This window comes from Haematobia irritans, chromosome 4, assembly GCF_050003625.1.
Source record: "Haematobia irritans isolate KBUSLIRL chromosome 4, ASM5000362v1, whole genome shotgun sequence".
NCBI classification, from domain to species: Eukaryota; Metazoa; Arthropoda; class Insecta; order Diptera; family Muscidae; genus Haematobia; species Haematobia irritans.
The window spans coordinates 131,476,776-131,499,459 of record NC_134400.1 but is presented as its reverse complement, the minus strand read 5'-3'; the positions used below and the strand labels follow the sequence as shown (position 1 = coordinate 131,499,459).

General features: G+C 36.1%; 2 protein-coding genes across 2 annotated transcripts in view; both read right to left on the bottom strand.

Annotated features, from left to right (window-relative positions):
• Positions 1 to 792: 792 nt before the first annotated feature.
• On the bottom strand, positions 793 to 7,296 carry LOC142235769 (uncharacterized). Its single transcript, XM_075307026.1, has 4 exons — positions 1,988 to 7,296; positions 1,747 to 1,873; positions 1,501 to 1,701; positions 793 to 981 (listed from the first exon to the last, which is right to left on the bottom strand). Exons 1-4 carry the CDS (start codon positions 7,294 to 7,296, stop codon positions 793 to 795), a joined length of 5,826 nt encoding a protein of 1,941 aa, XP_075163141.1.
• Positions 7,297 to 14,772: 7,476 nt separating this feature from the next.
• Positions 14,773 to 22,684, bottom strand: part of fng (Fringe glycosyltransferase) — a 114,407-nt gene continuing 106,495 nt past the window's right edge. Inside the window, exons 6-7 of the mRNA XM_075305015.1 lie at positions 18,585 to 18,759; positions 14,773 to 15,223 (exon numbers count right to left, since the gene is read on the bottom strand). Coding sequence (XP_075161130.1) covers positions 14,988 to 15,223; positions 18,585 to 18,759 — 411 coding nt within the window. The 3' untranslated portion in view covers positions 14,773 to 14,987. The remainder of the gene's footprint in view (positions 15,224 to 18,584; positions 18,760 to 22,684) is intronic.

Below are 22,684 nucleotides of genomic sequence, written 5' to 3'. Positions count from 1 at the left end.
ACTCCAAATGCGGCAATTTTGCTTATTTACGTAGCCATTCAACCAGAAATGAGCCTCATCGCTGAACAAAATTTGTCGATAAAAAAGCGGATTTTCTGCCACTGATTTTGGTAATAAAATTCAATGATTTGCAAGCGTTGCTCGTTAGTAAGTCTATTCATGATGAAATGTCAAAGCATACTGAGCATCTTTCTCTTTGACACCATGTCTGAAATCCCACGTGATCTGTCAAATACTAATGCATGAAAATCCTAACCTCAAAATATGGGGACCATACCAAAACATGGACCGATGCTCACAATTTTTGGCACACGTATTTGTGGTCCTACAATACCTCTAGATTTCCAATTTCAGGTAAATTGAATAAAAACTGCGGTTTCTATAAGCCCAAGAAGTAAAATCGGGAGATCGGTCTATATGGGGGCTATACCAAAATATGGACCGATACTCACAATTTTTGGCACACATATTTGTGGTCCTACAATACCTCTAGATTTCTAATTTCAGGTAAATTGAATAAAAACTGCGGTTTCTATAAGCCCAAGAAGTAAAATCGGGAGATCGGTCTATATGGGGGCTATACCAAAACATGGACGGATACTCACCATTTTTGGCACACCTCTTTATGGTCATAAAATACCTCTAGATTTCAAATTTCAGGCAAATTGGATAAAAACTTCGATTTCTATAAGCCCAAGACTCCAAATCGGGAGGTCGGTTTATATGGGGATGAACAATTGGATGACAGCTGAACCAAAAAACCAATGGAGTGGAAGTTGAGAAAGAGTGGGATTAAAGAGCAATTGGAACCCAGGAGTACAATGCTTGGATCTTGTCACTATCACCCACTTGCTGCTTGTGTGCTGACCAACACGAGTGGAAATAAAACTGTGGACTGTATTGCGGAGTTGTTGTAGCACAGCAGGAGTGAAATGACCCACCAATATCCAATTGAAGTTGCGGGGAAAGCGACTTGAATTCCTATGTAGTATAAAATCTCCGTATTAGAGATATTATACGCGGGTAAAAGAATAAGAAACACAAGATTTTTCAAGTGGCAATTAATCCTTTATTAAATATAGGTGGCTCACCAGTTGGTAGTCAAAGTGCAAGTGAAATAATTCTTGGGTTTGTACTTCAGAGAATGTATCGGTATCCGTTTTTTACACATTAATTTTTATCGATATTTAATTCACAATTAAAAGATACAAAATAATTCTAAACTGTTATACAGAAAATATTTCAATTTGTAACGGTTGAAAATTTTTGAAATTCAAATTTGGAAATTCATTTTTATTAATTAAATGATAAAAATTATAAAAAATAATAAAAAAAATGTTGTCTAAACACCAGTTTAGACATGCCGCCGGCCTTGCACTTGTGCAAAAGATGGCGAGGAACATAAGACGGCAGCTAGAGATCGAATAGCCTCAGACAGAATCAAATGATTTGGCGTGGTTGGTGTTTCTCGGGTTTCTTTGGCCTTCTTTGTGTGTTTACGAGCCCGTGATTTAATTGAGGCTTTTTGCTGCGACGCCTATTTGACAGTGCTTTGTTGTTGATGAGGTCTCTTCGAGTGGCTTCGAGAAGAAGTGGTATTTTGGTTTCGCGGGTACTGTCCATGTAAAAGCGTATGATGGCGAGCTTTACACTTCCTACAGGAATCTGTTGAGGGGCAAGCATTTGTAGTATGGCTCTTGGCTAAGCAATTTTCGCAGTAATTATGGGTCCTTATAGCAATTCTACGCTGCAGTGCATCCATGTCGAGGAATTTCTTGCAAAAGCGAATTGGGTGGAAAGTTCGACAAAGCTCACACTTATAGAGATAAGGATTTCGTCGGCGTGTGTTAGATGCTTTACGTTCGTGGTACTTCTGAAATTATTTAAGAGACAATAGTGCAATTATTAAAGGTATTGCCTTCACAAGTGTGAAAGGCAAAGGTATTTATTTGTTTTTGTTTATTGTAAGAGGGTTGAAAAAGTTTACATGTTCTCTGAATCAAATGGCAAAAGACACAATTTTACTATCGGACGTGTTATCGTCCCAGTTTCAACTCGGATATCGGCTACACGAACCATGTTGTCAGATCCGATATGAGTCTTCTCAACTCGTCCGAGCCGCCATTCGCACGGGGGGAGTAAATCATCCAAAACCACTACCAAGTCACCAATTTTAATATTCGGGGTGCAATTTTTCCACTTGTAGCGCTTTTGGAGGGCCTTGAGATAGTCTTCTTTCCATCTTAACGCAAACTGATGGTGAAGTGCCTTAAGCTTCAGCCACCGGTTTATAAGGGATAAATCTGTAGAAACGGGTTCAGGAAGAGCCATTATGGGCGCACCCTTGATAAAATGGCCAGGGGTTAACGCAGTTAAATCAGAAGGGTCTTCAGACATGGCAGAAATCGGCCGAGAATTTAATACACCTTCTATCCGCGTAAGTACAGTGGCAAACTGTTCGAATGTGAACCTATGGGAGCCGGCAATCCTTTTTAGATGATACTTAAAACTTTTTACGGCTGCCTCCCATAGTCCGCCCATGTGGGGTGCATGAGGCGGTATAAATCGCCACTCAAAGCCGTGATTGGAATACTTCTGAGATATGCAAGTTGATGATGATTTGAGAAAGTGGGAAAATTCTTTGAGAAGATGTCGACTAGCGCCTATGAAATTGCGCCCATTATCAGAGATTACCCTCTGGGGGAGCCCCCGCCTCCCAACGAAACGGGCGAATGCAGCCTCGAATGCTGCTGACGACAAGTCACTACATGGCTCCAGATGTATCGCTTTCGTGGAAAAGCATACAAATACACCAGCATAACCCTTCATTATTGGAGATTTGGGTAAGTGGGAGCTTTTAAGTTCGAAGGGACCAGCAAAATCGATGCCGGTGAAATGACATGGAGGTGTGATTGTACAACGTTCTGGTGGTAACGGCGCCATGATTTGGGAGCAAGGCTTGTGCTTAAATATAACGCACGTCTTGCACTTGCGTATTATGCTTTTCACTCGGGTCTTTGCGCGAGCCAAATAGAATTCGGTTTGTAACATTCTGCACATTAGAATGCATTCACCATGTGCAAGAAATAAGTGTAGATGCGAGAGATATAAATGGCATAGCCGGGAATTACCCGGAAGTATTATTGGGTATCGCTCATTATACGATAGGGATGAATCTGCCAAACGGCCGTTCACTCTCATTATCCCATGGGAATCCAAAAAAGGATTTAGCGTGGAAAGTGAACTCTTGTTCGAGATAGGATTGGACTTTTTGAGTTCCCCGTATTCTGTTTGGAAGAAACGTTTTTGAGCTAAAATTATTAAACGAGTTTTTATTGATTTGATCTCTGAATGAGTTAATTCTGCAGAGGCAGTATGAACCTTGTTAGTTTTGGCACAACAATTGGAATAGAAGCGATAAATATATGCCAGAACCCTTAGTGCCCTAGGATACGAAGAGAATCTGTCCAATATATCAGGTAGTTCCACATTAACATTAAAGGATTGTACTTGTTTCTGGGATTGTGGTGGAGCGAGGGGCCACGTCGATGAGGGATTCGTGATCCACGATGGACCTGTCCACCACAACGAATTTGTTTTTAATTCTTGAGGATTTGAACCTCGGGTGCCGATATCGGCAGGGTTATCACGAGTAGGCACATGTCGCCATTTCGCATTGGGAACTAATGAGTGAATTTGAGACGTACGATTTGCTACGTACGTCTCCCAATTCCATGGGGGTTTAGACAACCATCCTAGGACGATCGAAGAGTCTGTCCAAAGAAATGTCTCGGAAACTTTGAAATCAAATTTTGAAATAACAAAATTCACCAATTTCGCAAGTAAGAGAGCTCCATTCAATTCTAATCGCGGTAGGCAAACAGTTTGAAGTGGAGCCACTTTACTCTTTGCTACTAGCAAGTTCGAAAAGGTTACATGTTTTGAGGTTTGGGATCTTACATAAACACAGGCACAGTAGGCGGCCTTAGACGCGTCAGAAAATCCATGAATCTCAACATTGTCCGTTGGAAAATATTGGATCCAACGGTTTATGGTAATTTCATTAATTTGTGACAAGTCAGAAACTAGAGAGCGCCATTTTTGTAGAGATTCTTGGCCAATATCATCATCCCAGCCGATGCCCTCCAACCATAACTGCTGCATCATGATTTTTGCTCGAATAATTATGGGTGTAATCCACCCAGCTGGGTCAAATAATGAGGCAATTGCCGATAAAATTTTTCTCTTTGTTATGCTTTCACAGTCTGAGATGGGATTAAATGAATAAGAGAATGTGTCAGTGTATGCATTCCACTTTAACCCAAGAGCTTTCGCAGAGCTAGTCTCTTGGAAGCGTAAAAAATCGGATTCGTACAAGTCTTCAGGAGATAACCCTTGAAGCAATTGTGAATCATTAGATGCAAATTTCCTTAATGGAAACCCAGCGGAATTGAGAACTTCAACCAACTGATTCAAAATAGTTTTCGTGTCTGTTAGAGTAAAACCACCAGATAAAACATCATCTACATATATTTCATTCCGTAAAATTGAAGAGATTTGTGGGAACTGTTCTTGGCAGTCAGTTGCCAATTGCAAAATGGTTCGAATCGAAAGAAAAGGTGCGCAATTAATTCCAAACGTAACACGGTTTAATTGATAATCTTTAGCGGAACTTGCGGAATCTTTCCTATGTACAATTCTCTGAAAGGGTCTATCCGCGGGATGTACCAGAATTTGTCTGTACATCTTTTGAATGTCACCAGAAAATACATATTTGTATTTTCTCCAGTTGAGTATGACAAAGGTCAGATCGTTCTGTAGAGTTGGGCCAGTGTAAAGTACGTCGTTAAGTGAAAACCCAGATTTCGTTTTCCTCGACGCATTGAACACTATTCGTAGCTTTGTCGTTTTGTGTTCCGGGCGTAATACCGCATGATGCGGAAGGTAATAAGAGCGAAAAGAATCGTTTTGTGACAACTCACATGGTGAAACTTCCTCCATGTGGCCAAGTTTGAGGTATTCGTTCAAGACAGCTTCATACTGCGCGTGTAATTCAGGATTTCTGCTAAGTGTGCGCTCCATACGTGAATATTGCGCCAGAGCCATGAATCTTGACGAACCAAGGGAAACAAATTGGGGAAATTCTTGTTTAAATGGTAGACGTACCATGTACCGACCGTCTTCTCGTCGTATAGTTGTGGATTTGTAAAAATTTTCGCAAAATTCGCTCTCCTTTGACGGTGGTGGTTCGGAAAGAACTTCTTCCGTTTCCCAAAATTTTCGTATGAGTTCATGTAGAAGGCGTGTCTCATCTTCCGGAACCCGTATGGAAAATGACTGCACAGTCTCAGCCCTTATAGGACCACTTAAGACCCATCCGAAAACGGTATTGTAGGCAGAAGTGGTTCCACAAATATTCTTCTTAATGCCGTCTATATTAATAAACCTCTCGGAGTCGTTCCCAAGTACAAGATCTACTTGAGCAGACTTGTTAAAGTTGGGATCGGCTAAGTCTAGTTCCTGAAGAGCAGAGGACTGTGGAATTTCGAAAGACGAAGCAGGTAATCGTTGAGTAACCTTCGGTAAAACTATGGCCCTTATTGTGAAGCGAGAGTCTGTCCTTCGTGCAACCAATGTAAGCTCACATTCCTTACTTGATGTTTGATGCTGTCCACCAATACCTGATATCTCAAACAGCGCCTTTCTATATGGGATCTTCAAGCGATTACGAATCCTTTCAGACAAAAATGTCCTTTGGGATCCTGGATCGATAAGGGCGCGTATAGTAAATAGCTCGCCGTCATGTTCGACCTGTACCAAAGCCGTTCGCAACAAAATAGTCTCGTTGCCAGAAGAAAAGTTGGCCTGAATTTGCGAGCATGAATTGGATGAAGTTGAAGGGCCATCCACGAAAGAGTTAAGAGCCACTTGCTGGCCATCGATAGTAGTCGGTGTGGTTTTATCTGTATTTGTAACAGTCGTAACCGTTTTTATATGGAGCAAAGTGTGGTGGTTTTTCTTACACTCCCAACACCTTTTCTTGCTTTTGCAACTATTCTTCACATGACCCGTTGAGAGACAATTATTACAAATTTTATTGCGGAAAACATAATCAATTCTTTCTTGGGTGCTCAATTTCTTAAATTCCGGGCAAATTCGTAAGCTGTGGTCATTATTGCAAAGAGTACATAAAGCCAAATTGTCCTGAGATAAAAATGTTTGAGTCTTCGATTTATAAGACTCAATTGGAGTCGAATATCTATCCTTAGTTGATCGACTTCTGGAAATTCTCTCCACTACTTCGAATCTATTTACAAGAAACTCGTCCATTTGGGACCATCGTGGCAGATCTCTATGGGATTTTAAAGATTGTTCCCACAGAGATAGTGTTTCGTCTGGAAGTTTTGTTGAAATAAGATATATTAAAATAGGATCCCAACCGTCTACGTCAACATCCAATGTTTTGAGAGTCGAAAGGCAATCATTTACTGTAGATTGGACCTTCTGTATCGAATCGCTATTCTCCACAGTGGCAGGTGGGATATTGAAAAGTATTCGGAGTTGATTATCAACCAAGACTCTTTTGTTCTCATACCTAGTCTTAAGGGCATCCCATGCTAAATCGAAATTTTCATCGCACAGGGTATACCTTTTCACGATAGCACCGGCGCTCCCGCGGGTTTTGTTTCGAAGGTGATATAACTTTTGAGCTCGGGTAAGTTTTGGGTGGTTGACGTAGACCGCCGTGAACATATCACGAAATGACGGCCATTCTTCGTAACCACCCTTGAAAATCTCGGTGTCACACGGTGGAACCTTTATAAAACTTCCAGTGGAGTCCTGTGGTTGGCCGTGGTAAACAGAAAATTCATTAGGAATCGGTGCTGGGACGTTAGGCCCAGGAACCCGATATTGTGCTAATAATGAAGGTCGTCTGGAAGTAATGTTCTGACCCCTTTCTATTCGGAGGATATCTATTATCTTTGAACGGGTTGAATAATACTCCTCCGCGCAAATGTTATAATTCAATCGAACCTTATCCTTAAAATCCTTGTCCGCAATGAGCCCTGGAGTCATCATTACGTTCCGATAACCGTCCTGAACCTTCCTCCATCTCCCTTCTAATTCATCAAACTTGACATCTAACAAGGTCTCAGTCTGATTTTCAAGATCAGCTTTCTCAAAAATGTCACAAAATAAAACGAGGTGATCACAGTCGAACAGAAATTCTTGTCCTCGCATATCCTGCTCACCCGCGTTGTCATTGCTAACAGAATTCGGAGCACTTCGAGACATATTAACCGAAGGTACACCTTTGTCCGTAGGAGACAACATGTAATCACGAAAATATAAGGATTGTCAAGATATTCACTCTTTAAGTGGACAATTTATCAGAAAGGACAAACCAAGTGGAGAGTCCTCACAATTCAAATTTAATGGAGCAGAAATGTTTCTGCAGTTTCCCAACAAACAAATCGACCGCGATGATAATTTTCTTTTCAAACTACTCAATAGTTCGACTATTTTCAAATTAAGACTCAGTTGAATTGAAAAAAAAAACAAAATATTCATATATCTATGTATTATATACAAGCGGAAAAAATATAAACAAGTGCGAATAAAGTATGAAAAATGGGAATGAAAATCAGTAGAAATCCAGAACAAAATATTTATATAGTATTTGTAAGCGGAAAATATGAAAACAAGTGCGAAAAAGATATAAAAATGAGAATAAGAATCAGCAGAAATCAAGAACAAAATATTTTTGTAGTATTTGTAAGCGAAAATATGAACACAAGTGCGAATAAGATATAAAAAATGAGAATAAGAATATGTAAAATCCAATAACGCCGAATGCCAGCTGAGGATTAAGGCTTACAAATTATTCGTTAACCTTTTTCCTCGAGTGTGTTGCAAGCATATGTGCGTAATTAGTGTGCGTGGTATTAATTTTCGTTTTCTTTAGTAAACAGCAGCACCAACTGATTACATACAGATTATTTGCGATTATTGAGCTATTTTGGGGCTATATATGTATTTATGTGAATATGTATTGATGACAATCTTGTGCAATAGAACTGTGATATAATTGTAAATACTGTGCAATATTTCAAAAAATATATATTTATATTTTATATATTTAATGTGCAATGTTATTTTAGGAAAATGCAATGTCCTAAAGTACTTATTTAATTCGTTTTGTTGCATGAAATGTGCCATATATTTAAGTATATATTTTATTATTTTTTTTTTGCATATCTTTCTTTAAGTCTTGCGTACAGCGCAATGTATTTCAGTGCCAGTCTTAATCTCTTAGGAAAAATAAGGCACTACTTTTACAATAACAATTTTATTATTCCATTTCATTTTTTACGAATGTGACATACATTTAAACAATAATAATTATTTCTCATTATTATTACTTCTCCACCTCTAATTGAGTGATCAAAGTGTTATATGGGGCGAATAGCAGAAACTTGATAATATATGTATAAGAGCGTACAGAGAGCCTAACTTAAATATGGCTACGATCTTCCGTTACGTCACTCCATAAAACTTTGAGTGATAAATTTTTTTTTTTTTTTTTTTTTCAAGAGAAATTGCGCCAAAATTACGAAATGAGAATAGTAAAATAAAAATGAAAAATGTGTTACCTCTCTTATACTCTTCCTTGATGAACAGGTTTTTTTTGGAGATAACGGCAAACTCTCAGACTTCTTTTTTGGCACACTATTTTTATTTCATTTGTTATTTCGTTGTTCCAACTGAACCAAATGAAAGAATTTATTCGTAATATTCTATAACGGATTTTACACTTTTTTCTTTTTTGCGCTAACTTTTTGGTTAAAATAACGGATTTCTTCACATCTGTAATTCTTACGAATTTATTTAACCTCCTCCATTTCGCACATTTTGCAAATTTTTTCACCAATTTTGGCACATGAAAATTTTCAGAATTACAAACAATTTCTTCTAACTTTTTACAAATTTTACTAAATTTGGAATTAAAAAGTCCCACAAATGGTGGACTTCTCGCACTTTTGCGACAAGAATTATATTCCTTTCTCAAAATGAGATTTTTCCCTTTTTTTTTTGGATAGCAAATGCACTTTAATCTTTTTGTTATTGCTTATTTCGGGTATAAAGCGAAAATTGTAATTTACTTTAAATCTGAACTATATTGCACAGATCGCAATCATATTCCCACAAAGTTGTGATTGCGTGTTTTACTTTATATATGTTCAATCTAATATATTGAATTTTGCGATTTTACTAATTTTTCTCAGATTATTATCATCGACTTTATAGAATCTAAACCACCACGCACACTTTAGATTCCAGTAATAATCCGCGGTTTTACTTAAAGCGCACTTACCGAAGTCAATTACCAACTAATGCGTAGTTGTCATTACCTCATGTTTTATGCTGTGTTTCTTTGTGATTGACTGGTATTACTCTCTTCTCTTGAGGACCATGAACAATTGGATGACAGCTGAACCAAAAAACCAATGGAGTGGAAGTTGAGAAAGAGTGGGATTAAAGAGCAATTGGAACCCAGGAGTACAATGCTTGGATCTTGTCACTATCACCCACTTGCTGCTTGTGTGCTGACCAACACGAGTGGAAATGAAACTGTGGACTGTATTGCGGAGTTGTTGTAATCACAGCAGGAGTGAAATGACCCACCAATATCCAATTGAAGTTGCGGGGAAAGCGACTTGAATTCCTATGTAGTATAAAATCTCCGTATTAGAGATATTATACGCGGGTAAAAGAATAAGAAACACAAGATTTTTCAAGTGGCAATTAATCCTTTATTAAATATAGGTGGCTCATCAGTTGGTAGTCAAAGTGCAAGTGAAATAATTCTTGGGTTTGTACTTCAGAGAATGTATCGGTATCCGTTTTTTACACATTAATTTTTATCGATATTTAATTCACAATTAAAAGATACAAAATAATTCTAAACTGTTATACAGAAAATATTTCAATTTGTAACGGTTGAAAATTTTTGAAATTCAAATTTGGAAATTCATTTTTAATAATTAAATGATAAAAATTATAAAAAATAATAAAAAAAATGTTGTCTAAACACCAGTTTAGACAGGGACTATATCAAAACTTGGACCGAACTTGACCTGCCTGCAGACAAAAGACGAGTTTCTGCAAAACTTCAGCACGATTACTTTATTATTGAAGACTGTAGCGTGATTACAACAGACAGACAGACAGACAGACGGACATCGTTATATCGTCTTAGAATTTCTCCCTGATCAAGAATATGTATACTTTATATAGTCGGAAATCGATATTTCGATGTGCTACAAACGGAATGACAAACTTATTATACCCCCGTCACCATTCTATGGTGGTGGGTATAAAAATATGGGAAACATTTAAATCTGAAGCAATTTTAAGGAAACTTCGCAAAAGTTTGTTTATGATTTATCGCTCGATATATATGTATTAGGAGTTTAGGAAAATTAGAGTCATTTTTACAAATTCTCGACTAAGCAGTGGCGATTTTACAAGGACAATGTTGGTATTTTGACCATTTTTGTCGAACTCAGAAAAACATATATATGGGAGCTATATCTAAATCTGAACCGATTTCAACCAAATTTTGTACGCATAGCTACAATGCTAATTCTACTCCCTATGCAATATTTCAACTAAATCGGCGTTAAAAATTGGCCTCTGTGGTCATATGTGTGTAAATCGGGCGAAAGCTATATATGGGAGCTATATCTAAATCTGGACCGATTTCAACCAAATTTGGCACGCATTGCTACAATGCTAATTCTACTCCCTGTGCAAAATTTCAATTAAATCGGAACAAAAAATTGGCCTCTGTGGTCATATGAGTGTAAATCGGGCGAAAGCTATATATGGGAGCTATATCTAAATCTGAACCGATTTCAATAAAATTTGGCACACTTGACTATAATACTAATTGTTCTTCTTTTGCAAAATTTTAAGCAAATTAGGGTAAAACTCTAGGGAGCCACCGTGGTGCAATGGTTAGCATGCCCGCCTTGCATACACAAGGTCGTGGGTCCGTTTCCTGCTTCGACCAAACACCAAAAAGTTTTTCAGCGGTGGATTATCCCACCTCAGTATTGCTGGTGACATTTCTGAGGGTTTCAAAGCTTCTCTAAGTGGTTTCACTGCAATGTGGAACGCCGTTCGGACTCGGCTATAAAAAGGAGTTCCCTTGTCATTGAGCTTAACATGGAATCGGGCAGCACTCGGTGATAAGAGAGAAGTTCACCAATGTGGTATCACAATGGACTGAATTGTCTAAGAGAGCCTGATACATCGGGCTGCCACCTAACGTAACCTAATCTAACCTATCTAAATATGAACCGATTTCAATAAAATTTGACACACTTGACTACACTACTAATTGTACTCCTAGTACAAAATTTCAACCAAATTGGGGTAAAACTGTGGCTTCTGGGCCCATATAAGTCCATATCGGGCTAAATATATATATATGGGAGCTATATCTAAATCTGAACCGATTTCTTCCAAAATCAATAGGGTTCTATTCTGAGCCAAAACACATACTTGTGTCAAATTTGAAGTCGATTGGACTAAAGCACCCTGAGCATTTTTGCCAAAGACATCTCGTCTCCTTCTGGGTGTTGCAAACATATGCACTAACTTATAATACCCTGTTTCACAGTGTGGCGCAGGTTATAATTATACACTCAAAAAAAGTGAACTCTCTATTTCACTAAAGCCAATTTAACTTTATTTTAGTTCATGGAATTATTATGTTTGGAGAAAGTTTCCTTTACTCTAATAATTTTTTGGTTACGTTAGTTAAATTAACTAAAACCGAGGAAAAAAATAAACTCAAATGAAGCATAATGATTAACTAAAGTCGTACCTTCCACAAAATAGTTCAGAATTTCTTTAAATTTGTAAATTTTACCAAAAATGCGTCCATCATGAACTTCGTATATCCCTAAAGACATTCTTGCAATTTTGAACTCCAAGTTTTCCCTTCAAACTACAAAATTTTCTTTAACAAATGAAAAAACTTAGTTATGTCTAATAAATTTTCTTGAATTTGTCGAAAAATATTTACTTATTTTGATGACATCGGCGTGATGCCAACGTTTGTAATACTGTTTAGTTAAAATTTTCTACAAATATTCAAAATTTTCTAAAATTAACCGAAACTTTTCTTCCTGGTGGGTTCACTGTTTTTTCAGTGTACACAAATTAAGCATAGAGATTAACATAATTCGTGTCTCCCACAAAATAGTTCAGAATTTCTTTAAATTTTTAAGGCGCCCATCTTGAACTTCGTATGGCACTAAAGACATTTTTGCAATTTTGATCTCCAATTGTTTCCTTCAAACTTCGAATTTTTTTTTTAACAAGTTAAAACAAGTAAGTAAAGTCTAAAGTCGGGCGGGGCCGACTATATTATACCCTTCACCACTATGTAGACCAACATTTGTGTTATCATCTCAACTACTTCAAATATGCTGGGAGCTATATAAAGATTTGCATTTCCAGATACAAATATTTATAAAGTTGGGCGAGGCCGACTATATTATACCCTGCACCACTTTGTAGATCTAAATTTTCGATACCATATCACATCCGTCAAATGTGTTGGGGGCTATATATAAAGGTTTGTCCCAAATACATACAATAAAAAATCATTCGATCTGGGCAGAATTTGATAGACTTTTACAAAATCTATAGACTCAAAATTTAAGTCGGCTAATGGAGACAATTTTTTGTACTTCTACAAAATCTCTAGAATTAAAATTTATATCGGCTAACGCTCTACACAAATCGACTCAGAATTTAATTCTAAGATGATCGGTATACTAAACGATGGGTATCAGACTTTTCCTTCTTGTCGTTACATATAAATGCAGTAACTTATAAAAAACAAGTAAGGTTATAAAAAACAAGTAAGTTTGGCCAGGCAGAAGCTTATGTATGTTAAAATTTTGGAAATAAGATTAAATCGATTTCTCGAAAAAAAACCCCACAAAAATCCCCAAATTTCTGGAAATTTCCCACCAAATCCCCAAGTCCTCAACTCAAACATTGCATCCCCATTCACGAAAAATATCCCCAATTTGGGAAAAAGTCCCCAATACTGACAACACTGATCCTCTAACCATACAATTGTGTTTATAACACAATTGTATTTTAATTACAAAAAAACACAACATTTATTGTATTCATTAACATTTATTTAAATGGGTTTACTTTGTTTTAATTTAATATTACTTTTATATATATACGTATTTACATTGTGTTAGGAACTATTTAATTATACAATATTTTACAAAAGAAAAAAAAATAATTAACAAATTTGTTCCTGGTTTTATATATATTTTTATTTATTTATGCTTTATACATAGAATTCCTATTAGATTTCTTCTCTTAAAGAGACTAGACCGCCATAGTATAGATATAATAATGAAATACAAAACAAATTTTATTATTTAAAGTAATAAACAAATAAAAATGGAAGCATTTTATGGATTGCAAATAATGTAATCAAACGAAGGGTATTGCAGTCAAGGCAAAAAAAATATAATTTTTGTTTTTTTTTTTTTTTTTTTTGATATAAATAAGACCAACAAACAATCAAGAAATTAATCAATTCAAAAACAAAAATAAAACAAAATTTTAAATATTTTTTTTTCGAATTATATTTAATTAATTGATTTCCTTTACCCCTGTAAAATTTGGGGATCTAATGAGTTATAGTTGGATTTCAAAATTAACCTCCCTAGATTTGAGAAGGTATACTTAAATGTGATAAGATAGAATGTGATATAAGTAGATATAATTTCGTATATGACTTGATCTAATATCAGATCTAGCAATATATATAGGGATAGATAGTTATATCTAAGACATTAGATCTATGCCTATATTGAGATCTGATTAGATCTAAACCCATACCCAGCAAAAAAATTTGGAAGTACTTCTAAAGGCACAACTTTAAAAGCACTTCCAAACATGTCCTTCCAGAGATGTTCTTTATTTTAACTACTCAGGAAGTTCTTTTAATTAAATTTTTTATAACTCGCTGTTTTCATACTTTTAAAGGGCAATTTTAACATTTGTTGTTTCAAATATGTTAAAAACAGGGTAAGGATTAATAAAATGGTATAAATTATTTAAATTTTGTCGAAAAAAATTCTAAATTCATTCTAGAAAAATTGTGAAATTTTGAAAATATTTGAGGTCAAGGGTTTCAGACAAGCGTTAGATTGCATTAAAAATCATAAAAAATTTTTAAAATTAATTATTTGTCAAAACACCACAAAATTTTTTAATTCACATCCAAAACACTGAATTCGGATCACATCTAAAAAACTGGTGCATATTGAGTGCAACGGCTGTAGAAATGGTGAACATCCGTCCTATGACAAGCCCATGTTAAATTAATCGCTTCTGCGCCAATTTTGCACCACTTCCGGATCCAAAAAGAACATTTTCACTACTTTTTTGGCGACGCTTTTTTCGCTGGGTAGTTATTAGATACGTATTTTACAAAATTTTCGATCTCTTCATATCTAATCATATCAACTTAGATCTCTCGATTTTTACTTGGGTATACTCTTTTTTTTTCTCATACAACTTTTTTCCATTTATTGTAATTTCCTACAAAGCCCTTCGACGATTATAATTTTTAAATTTTATAATTTTCCACTAACTTGAATATCTTATATTAAAAGTATTTTGAATAAAAAAATTGATAAAATAAATAAAAAGGAAACATAGATTTTCGGTTTTTCTTTTTTTTTTAACACATACACAAACAAATTTGATTTTCATATTAAAAAACTAAATCACAGATTTTTTAACAAAAATTATTTTCTTCTATCCTATTTCTCGCCCTGGTTACCTCAATCATTCATTCTTTCCAATTCGTTTAACAAATAACACAAGGACATTCAGGCATCATTGCCATCCATGGTATCCTAAAGATCTAATCATCTATGAGGACAATAGCTGAAGTATGGAAACAGTTTACAATGCAGTGAATAAAATCTTTTTGGATCTGTTTTTGTATCGAAACCATCAACTTTAACCACATTCCATTGATTTTTCATCAAAGCATAACTAAATGAGACTTGGTCCTGATATGTATCAGGTCTTATGAATTCCATGGGTTCCAAATGGGAATGAAAATTATCGACCACTGTAAGGGGAACCTTTAGAAGATGTTCTGCAAAGAGAGGAAAAGAGAAACAAAAATTTGAAATTAATTTAAAACTATATTAAAAAATAATTTATGTATATTAAATTAAATAGAATTAAAAACAAGTAGCGAAAGTCTATAGTCTACCCCTATATTATACCCTGCACCGCTTTGTAGATCTACATTTTTGATACCATTTTGATACCGTCAAATGTGTTGGCTGCTATGGTTTTTGTTTCCCTATACATATATTTAAATCTGACTCGATCTGGACAAAATTTGTTAGACATCTAAAAAAAAAAAAATTTGGACTTAAAATTTCAGTCGACTAATCTCCTGGGCTGGAACACAATATTAGTAAAAACAAGTATATACAGCCGTAAGTTCGGCCAGGCCGTATCTTATGTACCCTCCACCATGAATTGCGTAGAAACTTCTACGAAAGAATGTCATCCACAATCGAATTACTTGGGTTGTGGTATCTTAAAACTTCTTAACATTGTTTTCTAAATTGTGAGTTAGTCCATACGTGGTATATATTAGACAAAAAAGTTATGTATAGGCAAGTCTACAAATAATTACGAATCGATATGGACTTTTTGCACGATACCTAGAGAGCCGGAATTGAAATATAGGGATCGCCTATGTGGGGGCTGAACTTGATATGGACCAATTTTTGTGTGATTGGGGATCGCTTTATCTGAGGGCTATATATAACTATAGACCGATATGGACCTAGTTAGGCATGGTTGTTAACGGTCATATACTAGCACAATGTACCAAATTTCAACTGACTCGGATGAAATTTTCTCCTCCAAAACCAAATCTCGGGATCGGTTTATATGGGGGTTATATATGATTATGGACTGATATGGACCACTTTTGGCATGGTTGTTAAATATCATATACTACCACCACGTACCAAATATCAACCAGATCGGATGAATTTTGCTTCTCCATAAGGCACCGGAGGTCAAATCTGGTGAACGGTTTATATGGAAGCTATGTATACTTATGGACTGATATGAACCAATTCCTGCATGGTTGTTGGATACAATACACTAACATCATGTACCAAATTTCAACCGAAGTACCAAACTTCAGCCGGTTCGGATGAAATTTGCTTCTCTTAGAGGCTCCGCAAGCCAAATCTGGGGATCAGTTTATATGGGAGCTATATATAATTGTGGACCGATGTGGACCAATTTTTGCATGGTTGTTAGAGACCATATACTAACACCATGTACCAAATTTCAGGCGGATCGGATGAAATGTGCTTTTCTTAGAGGGTCCGCAATCCAAATATTAAGGTTCCTTTATATGGGGGCTACACGTAAAAGCGGACCGATATGGCCCATTTGCAATACCATCCGACCTACAACAATAACAACTACTTGTGCCAAGTTTGAGGTCGATAGCCTATTTCGTTCGGAAGTTAGCGTGATTTCAACAGACGGATGGACGGACGGACAGACGGACATGCTTAGATCGACTCAGAATTTCAACACGACCCAGAATATATATAAAGGGTGATACGGTCAAAATTTGGTCAAGGGAAAACGCGTGTAAATCGGTGAAATCGTTTATTTAAAAAATCAAATTAATTTTTTTTTTTCAAGTTCAATTAGTATAAAATTCAGGAAAAATATTCAGTTAGGCTTTCGCTTTTCCAAATCCGAATTGCCGGGCCTCACGCTTGACACCTGCCATCAGATTTTGTATAGCCACCTTGTCCACCTTCTTCGCTGCAGAAAGCCAGTTTGCCTTGAACTGCTGCTCGTCCTTAGCAGTTTTTTTGGTCTTCTTTAGGTTCTGCTTGACAATAGCCCAGTATTTCTCAATTGGGCGGAGCTCTGGCGTGTTGGGAGGGTTCTTGTCCTTGGGAACCACCTGCACGTTGTTGGCGGCGTACCACTCCATGGCCTTTTTACCTTAATGGCAAGATGCCAAATCCGGCCAAAACAGTACAGAACAACCGTGTTTCTTCAGGAAAGGCAGCAGACGTTTATTCAAACACTCTTTCACCTAAATTTCTTGGTTGACAGTCCCGGAAGCTATGAAAATGCTGCTTTTCAAGCCACAGGTAAAGATGGCTTGCCAAACCAGATATTTCTTTGCGAACTTTGACAGTATTATGTGCTTGAAAATTTCTGCTACCTTTCCCCTTCCTTTTGCCATATAAAACTCCTGTCCCGGAAGCTGCTTGTAGTCGGCTTTGACGTAGGTTTCGTCGTCCATTACCACGCAGTCAAACGTCGTCAGCGTCGTCGTGTACAGCCTCCAGGATCGCGCTTTGGCCGTCGTATTTTGTTTATCATCGCGATTTGGAGTCACTACCTTCTTGTAAGTCGATAGTCCGGCTCGTTTTTTGGCTCGATGCACGGTTGTAGACGATACACCCAGCTTATTTGCGGCATCTCGGAGAGAGAGGTTAGGGTTTCGCTTGAAACTACCGGCAACACTCTTTGTCGTCTCAGCGGCTTCCGGTTTTCGATTTCCCCCCGATCCAGACTTCCTGGCTGTCGACAAACGTTCCCCAAACACTTTAATTACATTTGTAACGGTTGATTTGGCAACTTTTAGCGATTTTGTCAGCTTTGCGTGCGAGTAGCTCTGATTTTCGCGATGCGCGAGCAAAATTTTTATACGCTGCTCTTCTTGCTTGGACGGCATTTTGACAACTGAAGAGTGAATTCCAAAATCAAAATAGGAGCAACATTCTACACACACACACCTTCAAAATGAGGGGTGTTCAGGTTTTTTAAATGCAAAATTGAAAGAAATACGTCAAGTTTATATTGACCAAATTTTGACCGTATCACCCTTTACTTTATGGGGTCTGAGAGCAATATTTCGATGTGTTACAAGCGGAATGACAAAGTTAATATACCCTCCATTCTATGGTGGAGGGTATAAAAACAATTTTATTTTCAATTAAAGTAAGCAAAAACAAAAAAACAAATAGAAGAAAATTTAATTAAATATATTTTACGAAGGGCTCAAAATTTATGTGATACGAAAAACGTGCCTTTTAAGATTTAAAGGACAATGGATCAATTAATTTTTCAATTGACTTTCAATCACTTTTTTGTATTGATACTATCATTTTTGTGATTAAAGACATTTCAATTAAAACTTTATTGGATCAATTAATTTCGTGATTGAAGACAAACCAAATTTTTTTCGTGTGTACAAAGGTAATAAGAAAATTGACTGTACCCTCCATCATATAGTGGGAATTAAAATATAAAAAATACAAAAATTGAATTATGAAGTATATGAAACTAAACTGGATTAATTCAACTCATGAGTACAATACAAAATATTATGTTTTGTTTTAAATATCTTCATTCTTGATGAGGACAAAATAAACTCTTAGTGTACATACCTATAATGAAACCCATGGTAACATCATCAGGAAATCGTATTTTATCACCAATGCTTATAAATTTACCGCCACCTGCTATGGGAAGCATTTTCAATGTAAGGGCTCGACTCAAGCAGAAACCAGCACCACCTGTTGCAAACCAAAATGTAATTTTTTTGTTCAATGTTGTATTTTTCTGCAAGGATAAAAACAAAGAAGAGAGAAGAAAAATTAAATAAATACATTTATCGAGGAACAATGAAAGACAAAGAAGAAGATGTGCAGTTTAAGAGCAGCCGCATCATGATATCGAAGGTATTTACTAAAGCTTTACAAAGATTTATACCACAAAAAATGTTCTGTTCTCCGGACTCCCCTTAGGATACAGTGAAATAGGTTGTTTTAAAAATTTAAACTTCTTTTTTTTTAAAATGGAAACATGGGATATTTTAAGATAATAAATTATTAAACTACCCGGACAATTTTACATCGTCATGAAATTTTATACGGCGGCCACAATATTGAGGCACAAATAAACAACAACGAATGTGAGTGTCATTGGGATTTGTTGATATTGGTGTATCCTTGAAAGGACTATTCGAACAAGATTATAGTGTCTTAATGTATATGTCTTAGAGAGGGATATAACACAAAGATTTATGTCAACAGATGGTCAATACAAAGTTGTTTCAAGGAGCTACCTGTCTTCTTAAAAGCATAGTAAGTATTCAATGTCATTGGGAAGAACCAATATGGCAAATCTCTAAGTAAATTCTATGTAAGATATGAAAATACAGGATATGGGAATCCTTGAGTAGAAACACTCAAAAACAGAAAGATAGGTTAACCAGAAATCTGTATGCTGGTTAGGATGTCAATGAGCTTAATGTAGATTCCGGCAGTACCACCTGTGGTGTTATAAAAAACTGAATAGTCTAATGTATTCAATGAAAATAAGCAAAGGATGCAAAAACCCAGCAAAAAATTTAATTATAATAATATTGGAAGCACCTAAATTATAGTGTCCATACTGTAGACACTACTATTCTGCGCAAAGTTGTTAGCGCAGAATTCAGCGCAAGTTCTTTTTCGATTATTGACTTTTAATCAAAAATCGATTTTCGACTATTTTTACCAATCAAAATTCGAATATTCGATTTTTCATAATTGAATTTCATTGAAATAATGATAATACAAAATATTCGTTTTTATACCCTGCGCCACACTGTGGAACAGGGTATTATAAGTTAGTGCATATGTTTGCAACACCCAGAAGGAGACGAAATAGACACATGGTGTCTTTGGCAAAAATGCTCAGGGTGGGCTCCTGAGACGATATAGCCATGTCCATTTGTCCGTGAACACATTTTTGTAATCAAAAGTTTAGGTCGCAGTTTTAGTCCAATCGACTTCAAATTTGGCACAAGCATGTGTTTTGGCTCAGAATAGATCCCTATTGATTTTGGAGGAAATCGGTTGAGATTTAGATATAGCTCCCATATATATCTTTCGCCCGATATGGACTTATATGGCCCCAGAACCCAGAGTTTTACCCCAATTTGGTTGAAATTTTGCACAGGGAGTAGAATTAGTAGCGTAGTCAAGTGTGCCAAATTTTATTGAAATCGGTTCAGATTTAGATATAGCTCCCATACATAGCTTTCGCCCGATTTACACTCATATGACCACAGAGCCCAATTTTTGCTTCGATTTAGTTGCAATTTTGCACAGGGAGTAGAATTAGCATTGTAGCTATGCGTGCCAAATTTGGTTGAAATCGGTTCAGATTTAGATATAGCTCCCATACATAGCTTTCGCCCGATTTACACTCATATGACCACAGAGGCCAATTTTTAACTCCGATTTAGTTGAAATTTTGCACAGGGAGTAGAATTAGCATTGTAGCTATGCGTGCCGTATTTGGTGGAAATCGGATTTAGATATAGCTCCCATATATATGTTTTTCTGATTTCGACAAAAATGGTCAAAATACCAACATTTTCCTTGTAAAATCGCCACTGCTTAGTCGAAAGGTTGTAAAAATGACTCTAATTTTCTAAACTTCTAATGCATATATATATCGAGCGATAAATCATAAATAAACTTTTGCGAAGTTTCCTTAAAATTGCTTCAGATTTAAATGTTTCCCATATTTATACCCTTCACCACTACTGTGGTACAGGGTATAATAAGTTTGTGCATTTGTATGTAAGGCCAAGAAATAATAATAATTGTCATAGACCCATCTTGTAGTATACCGATCGGCTTAGAATTAAATTCTGAGTCGATTTAGCGATGTCCGTCTGTCTGTCTGTCCGTCCGTCTGTCTGTATATGTAATTTTGTTCACAAAGTACAGGTCGCAGTTTAAGTCCGATCGTCCTCAAATTTGGCATAGGGCCGTTTCTTGGGACAGAGACAATCGCTATTGGCCCCGATTTGGTCATAGTTAGCGTGTTTATCAACCGATTTTCTTGAAATACCGTACATCCAAATATTTTATGAATCTCGAAAAGCTTTCAAAATATCAGCCAAATCGGTTCAGATTTAGATATAGCTCCCATATATATCTTTCGTCCGATTTAGACTCATATGGCAACAGAGGCCAAAGTTTACTACCGATTTTCGTGAAATCTTGCACAGAGAGTAGAGTTGGCATTCTACCAATGCTTGGTAAATTTGATTGAAATCGGTTCATATTTACATATAGCTCCCATATATATTTTTCGTCCGATTTGCACTTATATGACCTCAAAAGCCAGAGTTTTGCCCTGACTTGCTTCAAATTTTACGCGAGAGGTAGGTTTAACGGTGTGGTTATGTGTGCCAAATTTGGTTAAAATCGGTTCAGATTTAGATATAGCTCCCATACATATCTTTCGTCCGATTTGCACTTATATGACCTCAAAAGCCAGAATTTTGTCCTGACTTACTTCAAATTTTGCACATAGAGTACGTTTAACAGTATCGGTACGTGTGCCAAATTTGGTTGAAATCGGTTCAGATTTAGATATAGCACACATATATATCGGCTCAGATTTAGATATAGCTGTCATATATATTTATAACCGATCTGGTCAGAAATGACGTATTTATCAACCGATCTTCTTCCAATTTCGTATAATCGAATATTTTGTGAGTCTCGTAAATGCAAAATATCATTCACATCGGTTCACATTCAGATATAGCTCTCATATATAGCTTTCGCCCGATTTACCCTCCTATGGCCTCAGAGGCCAATCTTCTGTTCCGATTTACGTGAAATTTTGCAAAGGGAGTAGAATTAACATTAAAAATGTCCACACCGAATTTGGTTGAAATCGGTTCAGATTTAGGTATAGCTCACATATATAGCTTTCGCCCGATTTACACTCCTATGGCCCCTGAGGCAAAAGTTTTAACCCGAGTTACGTAAAATTTTGCACAGGGAGTAAAATAATATTATAAATATGCACACCGAATTTGGTTGAAAGCGGTTCAGATTTAGATATAGCTCCCATATATAGCTTTCGCCCGAATTACACTCCTATGACGCCAGAGGCCAAATGTTTACTCCGACTTACGTGAAATTTTGCAGAGGGAGTAGAATTAATATTATAAATATTAATTAATTCCCGCCCGACTATATTGTACCCATTTTCTTTAAAAAATGTTGTCAAAACATAATCTCTATAGAAAATTTTGTTAAAAATGTATTTCTATAGAAAATTTTGTCAAAATTTTATTTCTATAGAAAATATTTTCAGAATTTTATTTCTGTAGAAAATTTTGTCAAAATTTTGTTTCTATAGAAAATTTATGAAGCACCTCTTAGTTAGAGAGGAATATTTTGCAAAAATTTCCAAAACATCAAGAATTCTACCAATCTACCAAACAGTAAAAAATCTGTCATTTTTGGTAGAACTGTGTGCATAATTGTATGTATATAGCCCCCCATATAAAGCGACCCACATATTTCAATTCTGGCTTTATAATTACCGCACAAGTGTTCATATCGTTTCGCAATTATTTCTTCCCTATACACGCAAAGAAAAAAAACGTTTGGAAAACGTGTACCGAAAACGTTTTTCTTTTGTTAGAGTTTTTTGAATTGCTTCGAAAATTTTAAACTTTTATCACCAA